The 18,903-nt window shown below is 42.8% G+C and overlaps 3 protein-coding genes across 7 annotated transcripts; 2 read left to right on the top strand and 1 right to left on the bottom strand.

Annotated features, from left to right (window-relative positions):
• The first annotated feature begins 626 nt into the window (after window positions 1-626).
• Window positions 627-1,881, top strand: Pa1 (PTIP binding protein Pa1). The gene is made up of 4 exons (XM_017900543.1): window positions 627-819; window positions 914-1,074; window positions 1,173-1,446; window positions 1,810-1,881. The coding sequence occupies exons 1-3, from the start codon at window positions 751-753 to the stop codon at window positions 1,396-1,398; spliced, it is 456 nt and encodes a 151-aa protein (XP_017756032.1). The 5' UTR covers window positions 627-750; the 3' UTR covers window positions 1,399-1,446; window positions 1,810-1,881.
• LOC108547830 (protein I'm not dead yet) lies at window positions 1,649-4,262 on the bottom strand. The gene is made up of 8 exons (XM_017900508.1): window positions 4,113-4,262; window positions 3,669-4,049; window positions 3,501-3,559; window positions 2,963-3,275; window positions 2,743-2,885; window positions 2,540-2,634; window positions 2,162-2,445; window positions 1,649-2,083 (listed from the first exon to the last, which is right to left on the bottom strand). The coding sequence occupies exons 1-8, from the start codon at window positions 4,260-4,262 to the stop codon at window positions 1,802-1,804; spliced, it is 1,707 nt and encodes a 568-aa protein (XP_017755997.1). The 3' UTR covers window positions 1,649-1,801.
• Window positions 4,263-5,236: 974 nt separating this feature from the next.
• LOC108547835 (uncharacterized protein CG3556) lies at window positions 5,237-9,830 on the top strand. 5 transcript variants are annotated; one of them, XM_017900515.1, is made up of 8 exons: window positions 5,237-5,382; window positions 5,793-5,855; window positions 6,772-6,897; window positions 7,008-7,248; window positions 7,406-7,653; window positions 7,960-8,349; window positions 8,448-8,948; window positions 9,068-9,830. In XM_017900515.1, the coding sequence occupies exons 3-8, from the start codon at window positions 6,789-6,791 to the stop codon at window positions 9,127-9,129; spliced, it is 1,551 nt and encodes a 516-aa protein (XP_017756004.1). In that variant the 5' UTR covers window positions 5,237-5,382; window positions 5,793-5,855; window positions 6,772-6,788; the 3' UTR covers window positions 9,130-9,830. The 5 variants fall into 5 exon arrangements, with proteins under 5 accessions (XP_017756004.1, XP_017756005.1, XP_017756007.1 ...); XM_017900516.1 differs by lacking the exon at window positions 5,793-5,855; XM_017900518.1 differs by lacking the exons at window positions 5,237-5,382; window positions 5,793-5,855 and adding an exon at window positions 6,258-6,295.
• Window positions 9,831-18,903: the final 9,073 nt, after the last annotated feature.

Below are 18,903 nucleotides of genomic sequence, written 5' to 3'. Positions count from 1 at the left end.
AAACATTATGAAATAGAGGATCATGTATCGTGAGTTATCAAAAAGAAAGAGTGCATCGAATAAACAAGTTCGGTGTAAGTTTGATTTCACCAAACTATTCCTACCTTTTGATCACCATCAATGAAACAATGAAACATTGTGATAAACATTTATATAATGATATTGTAATGTGATTTACTACGACGTAAAAATCGTGGCAAATAACATTCGTGTTGGTAATGTTCGATACTTGATCTTTCCTCATATCGTATTTGTCGATCAATTCCCCCATTCTCTCTTTCATTGTGACGTTTTTCTCCCTCTAATTATAGATACCTACGTTATTTAAACAAAAATAAAATGTGCCGGCATTACTTATTGATAAACTCAAAAACATGCTTTGCAGGGTTATTTGGTCTATTCAATAATTTAAAGTAGAGAAAAGAAATAAAATTTAAGCTGCTCTTAAACGTTTACTCTTCATCAAAGTGTATCTCTGAAAATATGTATATCTTGCGTTACGAAAATTACGTAAATTTGATTTTATCGTAATTTGCACTCGAATTTACGCGCTACTGGATAGCGACATCTAGCGAAGTTATTGGTAACAAAAGTTTGTCGTTGCGATTCAAGGCCATCGAGGTTAACAGAATGGTTTCGTTCGAGGTTAAGTGTGTTTGAACTTGATCCTGGATATACAAGTTTCACGTTGATCTGTACTGATTAACTGATTATTTGTGAATAACTTTAAGCATTTTGAAGTGTTAGAAAATGGAGCGTAACGAAGAAGATTGGTCGATAGAATGTTCAGATGATGAGAAATACGAAATGGATGGAAAAGTGAGTAAAAGATGAAAGGAAAATATCAATAAAATTCCATTTTCGCGGTACGTTTAGTTTTTCCCCTTTTTATTTCATTTTCGTATTCATCTAGAATGAATGGACGCTGAAACCCGACGATATATTAACGTTAATCGAAGCTCTTGAAGCTAATAACAGAGCTCTGGAACTTGAATGGAAGTGTCCTGGTAGACGAGGTCCGTCACCTGTTCCTTCGAACAATCGTCAACAAGATAATGGCTCACAGGAGTACAAGTACCTACTGCTATCTTTTAACTTTAAATATTCTGCATCGTTTATATTATGTTTTATTTTTATTCTGTTGTATCGTTTCTATTTATTTTTTTGTTTAGGGCGGAGGAAAAGTCTGATTTTGATTTCATGGATGAAATGTCGTCCCCGAGATTACCAGTTCGAAGAACCGGAGAAAGTACACCAAAGGGAAGCGCTAAGAAAAAGACTGCTAGTTTTAACGGCGTACTATCGACTATGTTGCGACATCGTAGATTAGAACAACAGGAGATCAATTCGAGTCCAAAAAAGATCGAATCACCTGTATCGAAAACACAACCAACTTAACCGCTTTGTCGATATCATTGTGGTATAAATGTTCGAGCAAAACACATGGCGAGTACAATTACTCGATCCTCTTAAATACTTTGAAAAATGCACAAAAATGCACTTGGAATCGGTCATCTTCTGATCGATGTTTAAAAGATCTGATTGAAATTGTATTCATCGGTATTTGTATTTTGCGTGCTTATTATTTAATTGTGTCCTTGCATATGTAATGCTGTGTCACTTCCTTCACAGAGATACACACGTTGTGATATTCGCGTGTGAGTGGGATTTCAACTTATAGATACAGTTAGACAGTATATATTTATTTAAAAAGCAAATAAGTAAAACGCGATATATGTTATAAACAGAGGGAAACGAAAGAACAAAACAAAAAGGGAAAAGAGAAATAAAATTTATATTTTTATTTAGGATTTGTGGTAGCTGATGGTTCGTGTTTAGCCCATGCTGGAAATTCACTGGTATCATAAACGAAGTTACCCCACGTGATGAAACAAATACTGTTCACTATGAGAGCATAAATGGAAGGACCACAACCTCCTATCATTAGCCATTTAGTTGGAATTTGTCCGACAATCGATATAATTGCATTCGGGGGTGTACCAACCGGTAATCGAAAGGAATAGGAACACATTATTGTCGCCGGTATCATTAAGTACAAGGGATGCATCTCCATTGCTACACACTGTAAGCAATACAGTAACCATTAACAAAGTAATGATAGGTTGACGAATAATGTTCCTTTTTTAAAGTTAACTTTTACCATTTGTGCAATAACCGGTAAAGTAATATTTGCGATACCGACATTCGAAGTGAATTCCGTAATGGTACCAATGAGCAAGGAAACAAGAAACAGGACTAATACAGGGGGCAAGTATCGTAACGGAACCATGGCTTCTCCGATCTTTCTTGCTAAATTGGAAGCAATACTGCCTTTGGATATCGCGAATCCACCACCCAAAAGAAACATTAAACTCCAAGGCATTTTTTTTTCGATCACATCCCATGTGATCAAACCTTCTGTAGATTTGCTAGGTCTTGTAGCAGCTACGAAAACAAACAATATATCAATAAACTGACAATTCATATGTTCAACGATTGCACAATGGAAACCATTATCCAATTTCTATCGTATACTAACGATCATCGTTGTAGCTACGAAGAAAGCTTAAATCTTTTGGAATGAAGAACATCAGGATCGATATGAATATAACAGGCGTCGAATCCCGGACGTTTCTGTAAATAAGATTCATAAATAATTAAAGGTATACACTGAATGTGCATTTGTGCATGCGCGCGTATCTTTGTTAAAGAATGGATGAAACATGTAAAAAGATATTTAACATGTCTGTTAATGCTTCAGACCATCCTCGCACGAAGCCAGGTTTTCGGAATAACCATAAAAATATGCAGATCGCAAAGAGACTTGCAACTCCTATTTCATGAAACGTAATGGTACCTAGTTCTTTGTATCGTTGCTGTATTACCTTCAAACAAAAAAGAAAAAAAAATAATAAACGAACCATTCTATGAAGAGTAAGAAAAATTTATAATTACTAGTTACTTGATTTGTAATGATTTCTCCTTCTGTACCAATATTTGCTAACTGGGCATCTTTACTCTGTGGTCTAAGATAACCCAAAAAAATTATACGAAGGTAAAGCCATGTCAAAAAGGAATTAATTATCATTTGTGGCATTGCGGCAATCATCCATTGCGTGAAGTTAATACCGTCTGCATTAGGAAATGTATTTTCGAAAATTCCTTTAAAAGTAAGATTAGTGCCGGTGCCTACGATTGTTCCTGTGCCTCCAAAGGATGAACAGTACGCTGCAGCCATTAAATAAGCTTTCGTTATCTTCGTCGGTATCTGTTCCCTGTGATGTCAGTGTTATAATTAGAAAATTATAATACAAAGTAATTCTTGTACGTATCCTATATCTTTTTTCCATTTTCGTTTCCTTTCTTTCTATCCCTGTTTTTCTTTTTTGTTTCTTTCATTCATTCATCCTTTTCATCCTTCTTTTTATTACTTTCTCCGTTCATTAATTTCATTCTCATTTATGTTTTATTTTTTTTTAAATATTATTTCCATATCTTACGGTTGTTGTTCTGGATTTCTGGGATCAGTTGTCGGTTCAAAAACATGGCAAAGTCCAGCCTAAGAAGAGGATAAATACAGTAAGGAGAGAATTTTCTTGGTAATATCCGGGTATTTCGAAGATGTATTGTTTGTTTACGTAAGGAAAAAGGAGATAAAAATATCAAACCTGTTCTAATTCATTTAGAATTGCGAATATAATCGGTACCATCATGGCGGTCGCTGCTGTATTTGAAACCCACATGGATATGAAAGTGGTCACGACACAAAGGCCACCAAGTAATTTCCCATGACTACATCCCACTATTTTCATTACTCCAAGAGCAATTCGTAAATGTAAATTGCTATGTTCAATGGCTACAGCAAGAATTAGACCACCTATGAAAACCATTATAGTATCGTTCATATAACAAGCGCACGTATCCGATGTGCTTAATAATCCAAATGCTGGAAATAACACCACTGGAATCAACGATGTAACAGCCATGGGGAAACATTCAGTGATCCAATATCCAGCCATAAGTAGTATAATGTATGCGCATCTAGTTTCCTACGAATATAAAATAAACGTTTTATAACACTATGCCTTTAGATTTTTCTTTGAGTCAAGTACCGGAACATTATAAGCAAGAAGAAATATTGCTAGAATAATTGCCCATGATAAGGCAAACACTATTTTCCAGTATATTTTGAGAAACCTCATTGTTAGCGTTAAATTGCTTTCCGACGTAATCTCTTCTGATGCGACTTCTCTCGGGGGCATATCTTCCTATTATTTCTATCGTCTTTTTTACAATATTTGATGTCTTATATATCAATGGGGAAAAACGATAAACGAAAGTTGCAATTAATTGCTTATTCGTATCTATGTACGTATGATTTGTTTATTCTTCTTTTGTTACATTTGTGTGTGACAACCATTCTTATTCGATATATGTTTATATACATTGGTTCGTGTACCTACTACTTTAGATGGTATCGTTGTGTTACCAATAATCTGATACTTTTGACCTTTTTTCATTAATCTAATATTATGAATTTTAATTCTATTTTATCACATTTTAATCGCATCATACATACTACGTTTAAAATTTTACCCTTTTTATGACGAATTAAACATTTTTAAAAATATGCGATGGTGATCGATCACGCTTTTTTACTAAAAAATCAAATTAAAAATGATGTTTTAATTCGTTCAATCAAAAGTAACCTGAAACAAAATATCAACATTTCACTTCTCCTCGCTGCCGTGAGATGGCACCATCATTTGAACCAAGATCACAGTATACGTATAAGTTGCCGCGTATTGTATGGTAAAGTGGAGAAACTCCCTAGAACCTGTCGATACAACGAAACTCGGTGAAACTCACCAGGATCTGTGGGCAAGACGCATCGTTCTGCGTTACCATGTACAGATAGAAGTAAGATTTCGCTTTACTATACTCTTGTTTTTCATCGTGATGCAATCCGCACACAGATACATGTGCGTGCAAGTTTGGACACATTGCAAATATATAAAGAAAAACAAATTTAATTTGTATTATTAATAAGAAACAAAGGATTAGTTACGACTATTCATCTATAAACGTGTATAAACTCGCATCTGTTGTGTGATCTTGAACGTGGCGCGCCAATTCGCCGCAATAACGAGAGAAAGAGGGCGATCTTGAAGCCCTTTACACCCCTTATGCGCTCTCATTGCATCGCTCCTAACACTAGTTGTTCGCGTCAGTCGCATGAATGATAAGTTCGACTCAACGCGTTGGCTTTAAATTTCCTATGTCTTAGAAAATTTGAATATCAGAAAATATCGTAAATATTTAAGTGAACGTGCATTGAAAGACGAACGCAGCAATTGTTTGAAATAGCACGTTACTAGCAAGGTAAGTAAATGGTATGCATGCATGGTGTGTACTGACAGTACCGACATTCTATGCTCGCGGAACTCGTCGATTTTCGTCGACGAATGCTCTGCATTGCGCATTTGGTGAAGGACAGGTGAATGTATCATCATCGTCAACCTCGTTTTGTGTTTACTTCCTGTCATTTTTGCGTCACATTTTCTTATATTTTTCGAATTTTCTCTTCGATACCATTTAAAATATAGTTTATATTGCACGAGGAAATTCAGCAGTATAGGTTAAAATTTCGCGTGAACTTTATCTCTGATGAAATAAAAGCATTTACGTCTTATTCTTTCCTTTTACCGTAATTGAAGAAACTATACAGAATATCTCGGTCTCTGTTGTCTTCTATCAAACATTTTTCAAGTCAAAGTTAATTAATTTTTCAGTTGAAGCCAAAGGAGCGTATAACTGAAAAATACGTTCGGAAGAAACCAAGCATCGAAAACGAGGTGGGTCGACGGATATATTGTAAAGCAGCGGGAATAGTACCCTGTATTTTTTCCAAATTTCTATCATTAATCATTTTTTTCCCATATCGAAGTGTAAAATGGTTTCGATGAAAGAGAGACAAAATAAGAATTTTAATAACCAAATACAGAGAAACTGCCAACGAATTATTGAATCCGTTACACACGCTTTCGTCATCGTATAAAAGATTACAAGAGGGGAATGTCGTGATTAATTTCATAGTTTGTTTATTTGTAACAAAGTCGATCGTAGATTTGGCAGTTCGGTAGAAAGGCATCGGACGATTAGTAAGGTACGGGTTATATCGCGAGTAGGTAAGGGAATGAATACGAAAGAAGGAGGATAATGATCGAGGCGAAGCTAGGGCAGGGTGCGAGTCGAATAGAGGCGGCGGTGCTGGTGACGGCAGGAGTGGGCGCGGGTGAGAAACACTGACATAGGAAGAAAGAGGCGGGCAACTAGGCAGCGATAGAGAAAAGGAGAACGCGGCTCACGTATTTACCTATACAGTCGGAGAGTTGCGTGTATATACACGGACTCGAAGGATGGCGAGTGCCGCGATATCGATCCCACGCAATATCGCGTTGTTCCCAGTAGCGTTTCCGCGGGCGTAGCGACGTTGAACGTGGCCGCGGTGGTGGCGGTGGTGGTGGCGGCGGTGGTGGTAGTGTCTTTTTTGCCGGTGTCCGAGTGTGACGATTACTTCAACTTTGTGCACCGTTTGTATATAGCTTTCTTAGCTGATATTAGTGCTGGCCTTGACCATTCCGCACTCTTCTTACGATTTTCGCTAATCGGCCATTATTTATAACACCCTGAAAAATTTAATTGTAATATTCCGTGTGTGAAAAATCGGAGAAAGGAAAATATCGAACATTTATGGCTGTTCTCTTATAGGTAACATCAACGGGTGTATGAGCATCGTCCGATCTCCAGTGAAGATGTGGGGTAGAGCAAGTATGGCAGCTGTAATGGTTCTGCTTCTTGCGTATTTCTGCACGCTGAATGTAGCCTATGCCAAAGGTATATTTCATCTTTTACGCAATTTTTTAAATGTTCACTGAAAGAAGGAGGATGGATAGGTGGTAAGAATGGTAGAAGAGATTGAACTAAATCGCATCGGTATGTTGTAGGGAGCATCTCTGAGACTGGTTCCACCGACAACGACGGGGAAAACATTTTGGAACGTGCAACTGCGTGGCTATGGAGTCAACGTAATAAAGATGCCGGCTGGGGAAACGATACCCATCGAGTTTTGTTGGTTCTTCGGCTGGGTAACCTCTCGCGGGAGGATAACGTTGCACCAGTGGCTCCTCTTGAACTGCAGCTCAGCAGTAAACAGATGGAACTTGAAATAGTTTTGCTGTTGTGGAGGTAGTCACACTTTTTGATTCGTTTTAGTAAAAGTAGAACTAGGACAAGACTTTCTAACCTTCGTCGAGAAAATTAAGAACTAAGGGAGGAGAACTGGCCAGGATCTCTATTCGAAGAGCAATGGAGGTATGCATAATTGTGCTTCGTGATTTCATAGGCACAGGGAAATCGGTTTCTCTCCCTGTCGACTAGCCCGCTATACTCTTGCCCTCAACGCCATGTGTACGGACCCAAGACAGTTTCACGGTCACGATTTGATTGGAACGCTTCAACATCACGAGCCACCGACTGATTATGAGTTTGCTCTTACGACGTTAGCTGCATGCAATGCACAAGCTCACGTGCGAAAGAGACAGATACGTCGGTTGTTAGACATTGCAAACGCCGCACAAGATCACAATGTCGGTGAGTATCGTTCATTCGATGTTCACGTAATTTGTCACAGTAAAAGTTAGCTCTCGGATTGGTCTTTTATTCGCGATAACGTTATAGCTACACCTCGTTGTTAAATGTATTATGAGAGCTATGCAGTGCTAAAAGCACGACGAATAATAATCGAGTGCATCGGTTATTACAATTACATTAATTTACCTTCTACGAAATAAGTGCTGAGCCTCCTAACTTGCCCGGGGCAAGTGGCCTATTTGCCTAACGGCGATACCTACTACGAACGATTTCATTTCATTCTGTAATTCGCCTTTTCCATCTTAGATACTGTCGCAATGGTAATCTTAGCCCTAAAGTGCATCGTTCAGGATCACAGACATCGAAATCTTCATCATTTCGTGCGTAAGCCGTCGATCGGTTTAGCGCAACAGCAAAGACTCGACGGTAGCTTTGGAGATATTCGAACAACAGCTCTGGTAATGCAAGCACTTGAAGAGGCGGAAAACGAGCCAGCTGACAATTGGAACAGATCCGCCGCTTTAGCGTGGTTAACGAGTCAGCAACGAGCTGATGGCTCTTTCGCTGGTGATGTTCGTGCAACCGCTGAAGCTCTGCTTGGCGTGGCACCACGTGGTTTAGCAAGCATTAGAACTCTCGATTGTGGCCAAGGACTCGGTGAAACTTCACCACCGAGATTCACCACGAATAGTAACGGTGAGCCTTTCTTCCTCTCTCTTTCTCTCTCTCATTCTCTTTTCCCTCCTTTTCTCTGTATCGTATAGCGTAATAAACGTTTCGATACGATGCTGCAGAGCCTACAGCGACTTCGGGTAATCGGAACGACAGTGTGTCGATATCTGTAATTTCTGGAAGCAGTATATCGAGTAATGCTACCATCGGAAGTAGTGGAATCAGTGGAAGTAATGGAAATAATGGCAATAATGGAAACAACGGCAGTAATGTAACAAACACGTTTAACACGAGTAATATCGATAGCGTAATCGTCACTGGAGCAACGCCGGTTATGGTGAACGTTTCTTATACTCTATGGGTTGGCAGTAATGTAAACGAAACGTATAGCCTGACACTTGTTGCTCCTAAAAACGAAACGTTTTACGAAATGATGCTTCTGGCCTCGGAAATGTCACCGCATTTTCAATTCGTTGCATCCGAATGGCCCAATGGACACTACGTTCATACGATAGCTGGTTACAAAGAGGAACCAATGTCCTATCATTACTGGTTGCTGTATCGACTCACCTCTCCACCGGATCCATCTTCGCCACCGGGTAATCAACTGGTCGCACCTGGCGGTATGTAAAAACAGTTCTTGCTTGACGCGTTGTTTCCCTTTATGTAGTACATAGTATATGCGAAGAGTTTCCCGACATTTTTATATCGTTGCTACACTCTGAGCTGAATGATTTTCCAGGCGTGGATGATCTACAGATCAGCGAAGGGGATCATTATCTTTTTTGGTATAAAAAGCTATGAGGAACAGTAAGATATCGACGTTCGGTCGAATCAAACGAAAAAAAGAAGAAGGAAAAGAACGGAATTGTGTGTGCTTTGAGGACTGTGAGAAGGCAAGAGCAATGAGTAAAAATTTGTAGTCGCTCGAAAACGAGGGCTTATTCTATTCACTGCCATCGCTAGACACACGTACGGTAACGTACGCGACATTTTCCTGGAACACCTCCGTATGGACCGCTCGTATGTCATGTTCTTAGGAAGGTGCCGTAGACATAGAGCTGGCAGTGACTGATTTCCGAAACTCTGCTCTAACCGAGCCGATTCCACAACGAGTCGGCGACACACGACATCGCTATTGGACTGACGTGGTATGGGATAATAACGAATACCATGCGTATAGTAATTTAAGCTAACAGCATATTTTCTATGAAACTGCAATGCACAACCACATTGTACCTACTTATATGATATGGCGATAGCATATAATATCAACGTATCGATTGATATTTAATAAATCCCATATCTATATGTACTAGTAACCTAACCTATTTCTTGGTATCTTGCTGCGCGTATTGCTTTATAATCACCAAATTCCTGCGCTACGAGACAGAAGGTCTGCTTGCCACAATGCATACATTAAAATTTAACCGAACGGAAATACATTTCGATCGACAGTTTTTCATAATTTGCCTAACGTTGTAATATACCGTCTCCTTTGTTTCCTTGAAGTGAATAAAATGTCGAATTACAAATTGTACATGGCGTTTTGTCCCCTCGAGTGTCTGTGTTACCATTGAACAACATCTTCGCGTTCATTAGATCGCCGAGCTACGACCATATATCGCTTATCGTTCGTATAGAAACAGTCAGTTTAGCGGTTCTATCGATCAGCTGTTTCAAGTCGTGCAGTACACATGGCGGTCGAAAAAGTAGCGAGAAGATACACACATGCGCGCACGAGACACGTATGCCTCTCGTGCCACACGCATCAGACGTGTCGTATATATCATTCGTATCGTAATTTGGATCGCTTAGTTCGCTTCAATCGACCTGTCCACGTTTAGTTCCGTACGCCTCTTGGCGTGATCGCAGGTAATCGTTTCCTCATCTACAGCCACGTCTGTCGCGATGGCGCGTTGGTATGGCTACTTGTTATCGCAACCATGTATACGCGGTTTAAGCAGCGTTTATCTTTTATTCTCTATTCCTTCTTTTCTTTTGCTTCTGCATTCTCCTTCTATTTAAAGATACGCGACTTTAATATTGACGAAAATCGCGTTGAAAATTCTTAATGTGAAAAATAGGGAAAAGAAGGGTGTGCAATTCTGTTACTTTGTAACACCCACGAAACAAATGAAGAAATATCGATATAGTTCCTTAAGCGAGATTCTTCGAGTAAGAAATAGAAAAATTTACTTTCACGTTTGTCAACGTTTTTTGATACGTCTTTCTACGTCCTTCTATACGTCTTCTATCTCGATACGAGACTGACGTGGATACATAATCGCTTACACGAATTATTTTCTATCGTAGAATTTAAAATATACCTTCAGCTTATTTAAGTGATAACATAGATGGTTCATTTATGGTATCGAATATTTTTAAATGCAAAATTTTGTACAACGATGGTAGAATTGATCTCGGGAGCTATGTTGCTTAGACACGTTTGACTTATTTCAGCGAGAACTATGGATGCAAAGAGTTTTGTACCGTAATATACGATTAGTTGAATCTCGATAACGTCTTTCTTTCATAGCTGGGTTTTGACAAATATACGCGCGAGAGGCGTGCATGTTGCATTAGCGATACCACGGAATACCTATCGATCAACGCTTAGCGCGATTCGTCTAACCCCATGGATCAGCACTGGGCCAAGTTTGCTTACTTATTCGCGTCCAGAAGGTTCACGTAACTATGCGTGGTCCAAGAAATTGGAAAAAAATCCCAAAATAGGAAAACTATCAATGCTCGTGACATGGCGTTAATTTTTTAAAAATTCTTATACTTCATGCATTTTCCACCCCTAAATTCGCCAACATTTTTAGGATATTCCTGTCTCTCCTGCGTCTTTTGCCAAAATTACAAAGCAAAGCGAGAGATGGGGAGAACAGGTAGGTAAGTGGAGTAAAGGAACGAACATCGAACGTAAGTTCCGTGCAAGTTCGGGAATTTGTATTGCATCCCTCGTAGTCGAAAGACAGCTAGGGAGGGGAGGGTGGATGCACCCCGAGATAGCGTCAAGTGTGCGAGAGGTGCGACATCGTATCCTCCCACCTATTCTTCCCTCCCCTTCTCCCTCTTATTGCACCCTCTTTACCCCCTCCACTGTCTCCTTTGGACATTTCGTTTTATCTGTTCTTTTTCCGCTGCATTTCCCTTTGCTTCCACCTCGCTTGCTTCTATACGTACACGCCACCTATTACATCTTCCTATCTAAAAGGGAAAAAATCCTCAGATGTCGATCAAGAAGGAAGGTGGATTTCGGCGAAGCTTGACACGACTTGACCGGAATACGTTTGCTCTTGTTCTCGTATAATTAGCGACGATCGTGGACCAAACAGCGAGGTAGATTAGGCCGTGACACAGGCGTGGCGAGGATTCGCATAAGTCATACGAGACATGTCATACCATGTGGTGCCGCACTGTCTCCTATTTCTTCCCGTGCAAAATTGCATTCTGCCATGACTGATTCTTCCTAGCTCGACTAACCCCTGTCAAGCTTCCCCGATGTTGTTCGCCAGTTGATATCGCTAGGCTTTCCTATTGCCTTTATGGCAAATCATCTTCGGGTCGCGTCGTTTGCATGAGAACTACGAACGTGTCCGAGAATCAAATTACGTATTTATACTTTATTGGGATTCCTCGTCTTCCTTCTCCTCCCTTCGCCCCGAATTTTCTTCCCCGACTTTCTGCCACCCCTCGTTTCCTCTTCTCTTCCTCCTGCTCCTGGCGGTCATCGATTGCACGATGATTATACGGATACGGTGAACGAGGATCAGCAAGCGTGTGCAGACGATCGATGCATGCGTCGAGGAAAAAACAAAAACTCGGAGAGCAAAAACTGGGTGGGAGGAAGGGAAAAGCGAAACGGATATCTATGTGAGATATTCACGAAATTGCTGACGGGACATTCGCGTGGAAAAATTTGTAATCGGTTCGTGGTAAGCTGATGTTTAAATTTCGGGGATAAATATCCCAGCGTGAAATTGTCGGATCTGCTCTCTACCTATGGAACACGCGATGTCATTAGACAGACTGAGAATGCATTTACGTGATGTCTACCCTTTCTATTCGCTTTATCTAAATGATCACCTGCGAATCGATACCATTGCAAAAACTCGATGATTATCAATATTGATTCGCCTCCGACTCTGCGTCACTCATTTTGCTTCGCTCCTCTGTCTCTTTCTTTCTCTTTGTCCCTCTTCCTCCCCTTTTCTATTCATTTCACTCGACTTTTTCGAGTTGTTTGCAATATTATTCGAAATAAGGGATTGTCAAAGGTAAACTTTCGAATCATTTGTACAAATTCTAGTGGAAATGAGTTATCCAATGACGGCTAGAATCCAACAACGTAGATATTTAACCCTTTGCACTTGAGAGTGAACCCTTTAGTTACCCTTTAGTTAATACAATTTTGAAGGTTGATATTAATTAATATACCAAACTTAAGATAATGTAACAGTGTGCGAGGTATCGAAATCAAATAATTCTACTTGTTGATTATTATCCTATTTCTTATTTATTGCTGAAAAGAATATTGTCAGCTACGTAGCAGAAAATCTTTGAATTTCTATCCTTCTTTAGTCAAAAATTGAGTACAAGAAGTTAATATCGTGATGCTAGGTTGCTTGAATTTGTCAATTTTAGTGTTATTTCTGATAAATTTGGGGAACGAACTTGAGGAAAGGGTGTCTTCTGCGAAGACAACCATGAAGAACGGCAAGGGATTTATCGCAGTTTTAGATGACTATAGACTCTTAATGATTTAAGCGTCTTTTTCTCGTTCTGGAACGAGAGTAAGGGAATTATTAAATTCGTTAATTACAGTAGTTCCTCCTATAACGCTTCATTTTAAGGCGATGTATCTGGATACTCGCATATTTTCGCCTATTCCAATTTCCCTGCACCCTCGTTTTTCGATGGTTCCAGTGAAAAAAATTGATTCGCGAATTTCGCGTTCGAATGATTCGAAACGAAACTCGTTCTGTCTCGGAGCTACCATCTTTAAGGTATTTTCCACTTTAAATCGTACGCGGTATAATGCGCGCTATACGACTATAACGGGTGGTTACGAAGAAGAAAACGCAAAATTATCGACGAGAAGATAAAATTTCGAAATTTCTCCAAAAAAATATGATTTCTGTATGATATGCTTTTTTAAGATTATGGTGTTCCATGGAATCCTCATAGGTGCAGGTGTTGGACGAGAAATTGAGATATATGGAGACCAGGAAGATGCTAGGGGTCGAATCGTTGAGTAGAAAACGTATTCGTTGTCCATTCGAATTCGTTGCATCCAGTGACACCGAGAGGGAGGGGGGGGGGGAAGAGTAAACTATACGATAATTAATCATTCAATACAATATTTCGAGGTCTGAATGCAAAATGGCTACGATCGATCCATCGCACTGCCGACGAAATGATTTTGTAACAAGGCTCTCCCGACAGTTCCCTCTCTCCCTCTCTCTCCGTCTAACTCTCTATCCACCTATATGACCATTTCTGTTCGTTCTCTCGATCTCTGCTTTTCTCTCTTCCTCCCCCTCGCCATTTCTCTTTTCGTCTGACGTTTGTTCGTTGGACGTCTGGTTCACGACCTCGTTCTATTCTTGCTGAAATTACGACGCTCTGTCGGGGCTGGTAAAGAGAGACTTGGCGCACTTATATTCGCAAGTGGAAACTGGTTGAACATCCTGAAACGCAAAAAGAAATCAGCTAATTACTCTAATGATCGAACTAACGAATTGCTACTTGTATCGCCCGGATCGGCTCACTTCCCCTCTCTACCCCCTCCCCCTCTTCCCCCCTATCACCGCGATAAATCAGTAAATATTTGGGAAATTTGGAGAAAATAAGTTATCGGCTAAAATTTCGGATCTTTTTCGTGGAGTAACGTTTCACGGTGAATAATGTAGCATGCGTGGCTAGTTTCTTCGTATTTTACTATCCGACTATCCGACGCGGATGACGTCGCGATTGGCGAAACGCAGAGGGATTAAAAGCGAGGTAAAGTGGGAGAAAAATTGAAAAGGCGAAGTAGAAAGAGAGATGGACGAAGGAAGAAGAAAGTCCAAGTAGAGTGGGTAGACGCTTTCGAGGAGTAGGCTCTATATTTATCGCGGCAATAAGGCGGCTCGAGGCCGAGTGTCGTCAAGCCAGAGGTCGGAGGGGAAACGGCAGTAGTGCGGGAAACGTCGGAGTGCAGACCGGCGTCGTCGGGACAATCGGTGGCCGTCGTTATCGTTAACGACGCACCATCCAATACCGTCGTCACTCTCTCCTATTTCTTTTCTCTTTCCTATTTCCTTTTCCTTCCCGGCTCTACCTACTTTTTCCTCTCACTTTTCTAGCATGTGCTTCTGTTTTACTCGAATCGCACGGCCATTCGACCGCTTAACCACCGAACCATCCAGCTATCCAACCACCCAGCCTTCCAACCTACCAGCCACCCAGCCAACCCGGCCAGCCGGCCACCCAGCCACCTAACCGCCCAACCACCCAGCCACCTATCCAACCACCCAACCATCTGACCGGTTAAACCGTTCGTCAGAAATTCCTACCAATCGAAATCCATACGAGCACCGAGATTCTTATACTTTGTTTAATCGAATTAAACCACGCTTATTTCCACGCTCCCCAATCGCTGTTTAACAATTTCTTCTCCTGAGGATATTCTCTTCCGCGGATCTACAGTATTCCTTTTCCTTTTTTCTTTTCTCTTTCCAGTTAAACGAAAAGCTTCGAGAGTAATCGATAGAACCGTCGAGCCGTTAATTCTAATCATCGGATGTCCTTCGTTCCCCCGTCGTCACTCCGTCTACGATCACGACTTCCCCCTCTTCCACTATTTTTCCCTTTCTTTTGATTGGTCGAACGCGTTATATCGCGATGTATACGATATATACGCGGTCAGTCTCGATAGTTCGATTAACGAATTAACCGAAAAGTGAGGTTAACGCGGTCCGCGACGTCGCCGATGTAATTTGGGAGGGCGAGCTTGCCCGATACCGACTTACATCTTAATCGAAACAACGGATGCTCACCGAAGCTCGCATTTCGTTGTTCGTCTCGTTCTTTTACAAGGGTTTATATCGTTCCGACACTATTACCGAGCTATCTCCGTTAAGTTAGCGCAGCGCCACCGCGCCATCGTGCCGCCAACGGCACGTTGCTACACCACGCCACGGTGGCTCTGCCTCTCCGTTCTGACCATTCCCCTGCCGATTCACGGCACGAGGCCACGCCAGACCGCATCTAGCGTGACCCACGGTGGCGTGGCACGGTATCGTTTATCGCACAGACCCAAACTCTTGGAAGGGATCTACGCGACGTCTCGCGTATCTAGCATCGAATGCGGCAGGAACGAGGCTATTACGCGTACATACACGGCTGGCGCGCATACACACGCGCGGAACGATCGACGGTGAGCCTGCACGCGAGTCTCGCTTACCGTGTATGAGTTTATGCCTGACTTCGCGAGAAGAAAGACAAAGACAGAGCGAGTGGAGAAAGGAGGAAGAGAACGCGGAGCGAGACAGGGACGAAAAATGGAGGGAAAAGAAAGAAAAGGGAAAAAAGGAGTTTATTTCTTTTTTTATTATTTTTATTTCTTTTTACGCGCAGGGTAGAGAGAAACTCGGAATCTTCGAATAAGGGATAGGAAGCTGAGGCAAAGAAGAAAGGAAGCTCGCGAATGTTACCGGTAACGGAATTCACCGAACGAAAAGATTTTCGTATATTTTAAATATCCAGCAGCAGCGGTGCACCACGGGAACGGTGTGAAACCAGCAACACGTAGCTGCGGCCTTTACAGACACGTGTCGTGATGTTACGTGTTGTCGTCGCCTTCGATTTTATCTCCGATGCGAGGCAGTACGTTTGAAGTATCAGAGAATGAGTAATCGAGTCTCGGAGTCTCGCGCACCGCGATCCGTTTACCAAAACGGTCCATTTTGATTTACCTACGCCGCTCTGGCCTCTTCCTCTTTCATCCTCGATATAATCTCGGTTAATCAACCGATCGATTATGCGACGCGATTTTGACGAAACGTTTCGAACTCGTCTAATTGGACTTGTCGCGTGCTTTACGAGGGCGGGAAAGAAGCAAGGAATCGAAATAAGGTAACGAGGTATGGAGAAAACGGGAAAAAAAGAAACAGAGAGGAAAAAGGAAACAAAGAGATAGGAAGCGCGGGAGGAAAGTATAAAAAAGAAAAAAAAAGTTTCTTCGCCTGTCAGATGCACAGATATCGGCTGGGAGTGGGGACTGGGGGTCGCAGTTATTAATAATACCGCGATAAACCAGGGGTTAAACTCGAGGAGAATGACGGGTTCGGAAACGGCAAAGACCTAACCTAACCCTCCTTTCTTCTCGCGCATTGCTTCCTTTTAATTTTGCCTATCGCGAACGGGAAGCAAAGAGGTTCGACGACGCGCATCGGTCGTTTTTTAATCGCGGCATAAGAACGCGGCCGATAGAAAGGGTGGGAGAGGGAGGAAAAAAAATTAGCGAGGCAACCGCGAGACGGTAGACGTTAGAAACGTCTAACGAGAATCGAGCGATTCGAGTTACCACGGTCGACGGAGCAGAGCTGACCAACTAGATAGGCGACCAACACGTGGAAGCGGAGGCACACGCACGTTCGTTCTTACTATGTTGCAGAGACGCGACACAGGCAGGTATGCGAGAGTACGCGGACGTGCCTAGAGGCCACTCCGCTGTGAAACTCGCCTCCTCTTACCTCTCTGGTGGCATCGTTACGAGGGCGTCGCGTTTACGGCGTCGACGTTCCTCGCTAGTCGAGCTTACCACGACATGAACGCGGCTGTCGCGATCAACACATATGACACTGGCGCACGAGGCCGCGATCGGTGTACCACGGACTTGGCTGAGAAGAACAGGATGCGAAAGAGGCAAAGAGAGATGGAGGAAGGGAGGAATTCGTAGGGCGTAATGTCGGGTCGATGGCGTGGCATCCAGAGCTACCGCGTCGGTGGTGGTAGTAGTGGCACAGTACGGTCAACGCGATAGCACGGCGTGGTAGGATGCGGAGGATAGGGTGGCAGCGGCGTGGTCCGATGTCGCGGCGCGGGATAGCGTGGCGCGAGGTGGCGTGGCGTGGCGTGGCGCGAGGCGGCGCGGCACCGAGTGGCGTGGCACGGCGAGAGATGGCGCGGCGAGCGGCGCGAAGCGGCGTGGCACGATGCGGCGTGGCGTGGCACGACAAGCGCACCGCTCGACGCACGAGGGTAAACGGGGTACGGAGGTGGTAGGTAATCACCCGGCGGCTCGCGTTATAGCGTCGTTACGCCGCAGCGCCGCTATCGTACTCGTCTCCCTCCTCCTGCCAACACCCGCTCCGTTCTCTCCCGATCCCTCGTAACGTTTTCCACCCGTCTATCCCTCCCCGTTCGACCATCCTTTGCCGCCACGATCTTCTCTCTATCTCTTCCGATCGTTTCGGATTCTTCTCATCTACCAGGCTACACCACCGTCTAAGCAGACGAGGTGGCTGTTTCCTTTCACACTACCATTTCCAACAGGAATATGGTTATGTCTCCTCACGGCAACGTCGCAGTTCTGTATTTCCCAAGAAGTCCGCCTTACTTTTCTTATTAATTCGCTTTTTAATTAAAAGCTAATACGCGAGTCCAACTCGCGCCATACGAAACTAGAGTTTCGTCCATCGCTCGCGTTCCAATCGTTCCACGCCTAAGGTTCCCTATGCTTCGATGCTCTCCTCGTTACAATTCCCCACTAACTCTCGAATTATTAATACTGTTCTATTTTTCATCTCGCTCGCGGCATATATGTACATTTTTTTATGTGAAATTCGTGCGCGTTTCGTTCGAAACGAAAAGAAGGGTTAAAGCCATCGAGTATCCACCGTCGATACGCCGAAAATTCCCGAAAGTCCGAATTTTCTCCTGCCCGTTACAACGATAGCTGTTCTTTTCTTTCTCCCTTTTTCCGAGAAATAATCTTAATTTCTAAGGAATGTAAAGGCATTTGAGCTCGCGAAAGACGGATAGGGAAGCGAAAGGAGGGACAAAGGTATCGATGACAGTAAAATTGGAGGAACCAAGGCGAAACGAGGCGAGAGAGCGAAACAGAAGTAGCTAAATCTTGGGCAAGAAGGACGCACGGAACGAACAGGGCTGTTGATCCGAAGAGGAAAAATGCAGACGCGAGATCGACGGAGGCGAGGAGAAGGATAGAGAGATTTTACACGTCGCGGCGAAGCGACGGGATACTCTCTTCCAGGTGTTCGTCTATAGATGATACCCTTCGACTCTACGTGCCCTCGTAGATAGTACCACTGGCGGTTTCAGTCACGCGCGCCCGCGCGCCCGCTCGCTCGCTCGCTCGCGTGTGCACACACAGTTATAAAAGTCCGTTCGTAGAGAGGCATACATACGAAGCCATAGTCACCCTCCTTCATCCCCGTTCTCCGGCTCGCAGCGCGGCAACCCTCGCTCGACCGACGTGTTCCCGCCCTCTCCGTGTTTCCGCGGCCCGTTCCAACCACCCCGTTCCGTGTCCCGCAGGGCATGTCCCTATACACCGCTGAC

This window comes from Eufriesea mexicana, unplaced genomic scaffold (genome assembly GCF_001483705.2).
Source record: "Eufriesea mexicana isolate 0111107269 unplaced genomic scaffold, ASM148370v2 scaffold1303, whole genome shotgun sequence".
In the NCBI taxonomy this organism is placed as follows: Eukaryota; Metazoa; Arthropoda; class Insecta; order Hymenoptera; family Apidae; genus Eufriesea; species Eufriesea mexicana.
The sequence above is the reverse complement of the archived record's forward strand: the minus strand, read 5'-3'. Positions and strand labels throughout refer to the sequence as shown.

What these genes read in the sequence shown, in the direction of transcription:
- LOC108547830 (XM_017900508.1), bottom strand. Translation starts at nt 4,262, where the DNA reads ATGCCCCCGAGAGAAGTCGCATCAGAAGAGATTACGTCGGAAAGCAAT. An exon ending in TTCTTGCTTATAATGTTCCG is followed by an intron (nt 4,050 to 4,112) that starts GTACTTGACTCA and finishes TTATATTCGTAG; the next exon opens with GAAACTAGATGCGCATACAT. An exon ending in TACCGGTTATTGCACAAATG is followed by an intron (nt 2,084 to 2,161) that starts GTAAAAGTTAAC and finishes TATTGCTTACAG; the next exon opens with TGTGTAGCAATGGAGATGCA.
- Pa1 (XM_017900543.1), top strand. Translation starts at nt 751, where the DNA reads ATGGAGCGTAACGAAGAAGATTGGTCGATAGAATGTTCAGATGATGAG. An exon ending in AATACGAAATGGATGGAAAA is followed by an intron (nt 820 to 913) that starts GTGAGTAAAAGA and finishes GTATTCATCTAG; the next exon opens with AATGAATGGACGCTGAAACC. An exon ending in AATGGCTCACAGGAGTACAA is followed by an intron (nt 1,075 to 1,172) that starts GTACCTACTGCT and finishes TTTTTTGTTTAG; the next exon opens with GGCGGAGGAAAAGTCTGATT.
- LOC108547835 (XM_017900516.1), top strand. Translation starts at nt 6,789, where the DNA reads ATGAGCATCGTCCGATCTCCAGTGAAGATGTGGGGTAGAGCAAGTATG. An exon ending in ATAGTTTTGCTGTTGTGGAG is followed by an intron (nt 7,249 to 7,405) that starts GTAGTCACACTT and finishes GTGATTTCATAG; the next exon opens with GCACAGGGAAATCGGTTTCT. An exon ending in TCAACTGGTCGCACCTGGCG is followed by an intron (nt 8,949 to 9,067) that starts GTATGTAAAAAC and finishes ATGATTTTCCAG; the next exon opens with GCGTGGATGATCTACAGATC.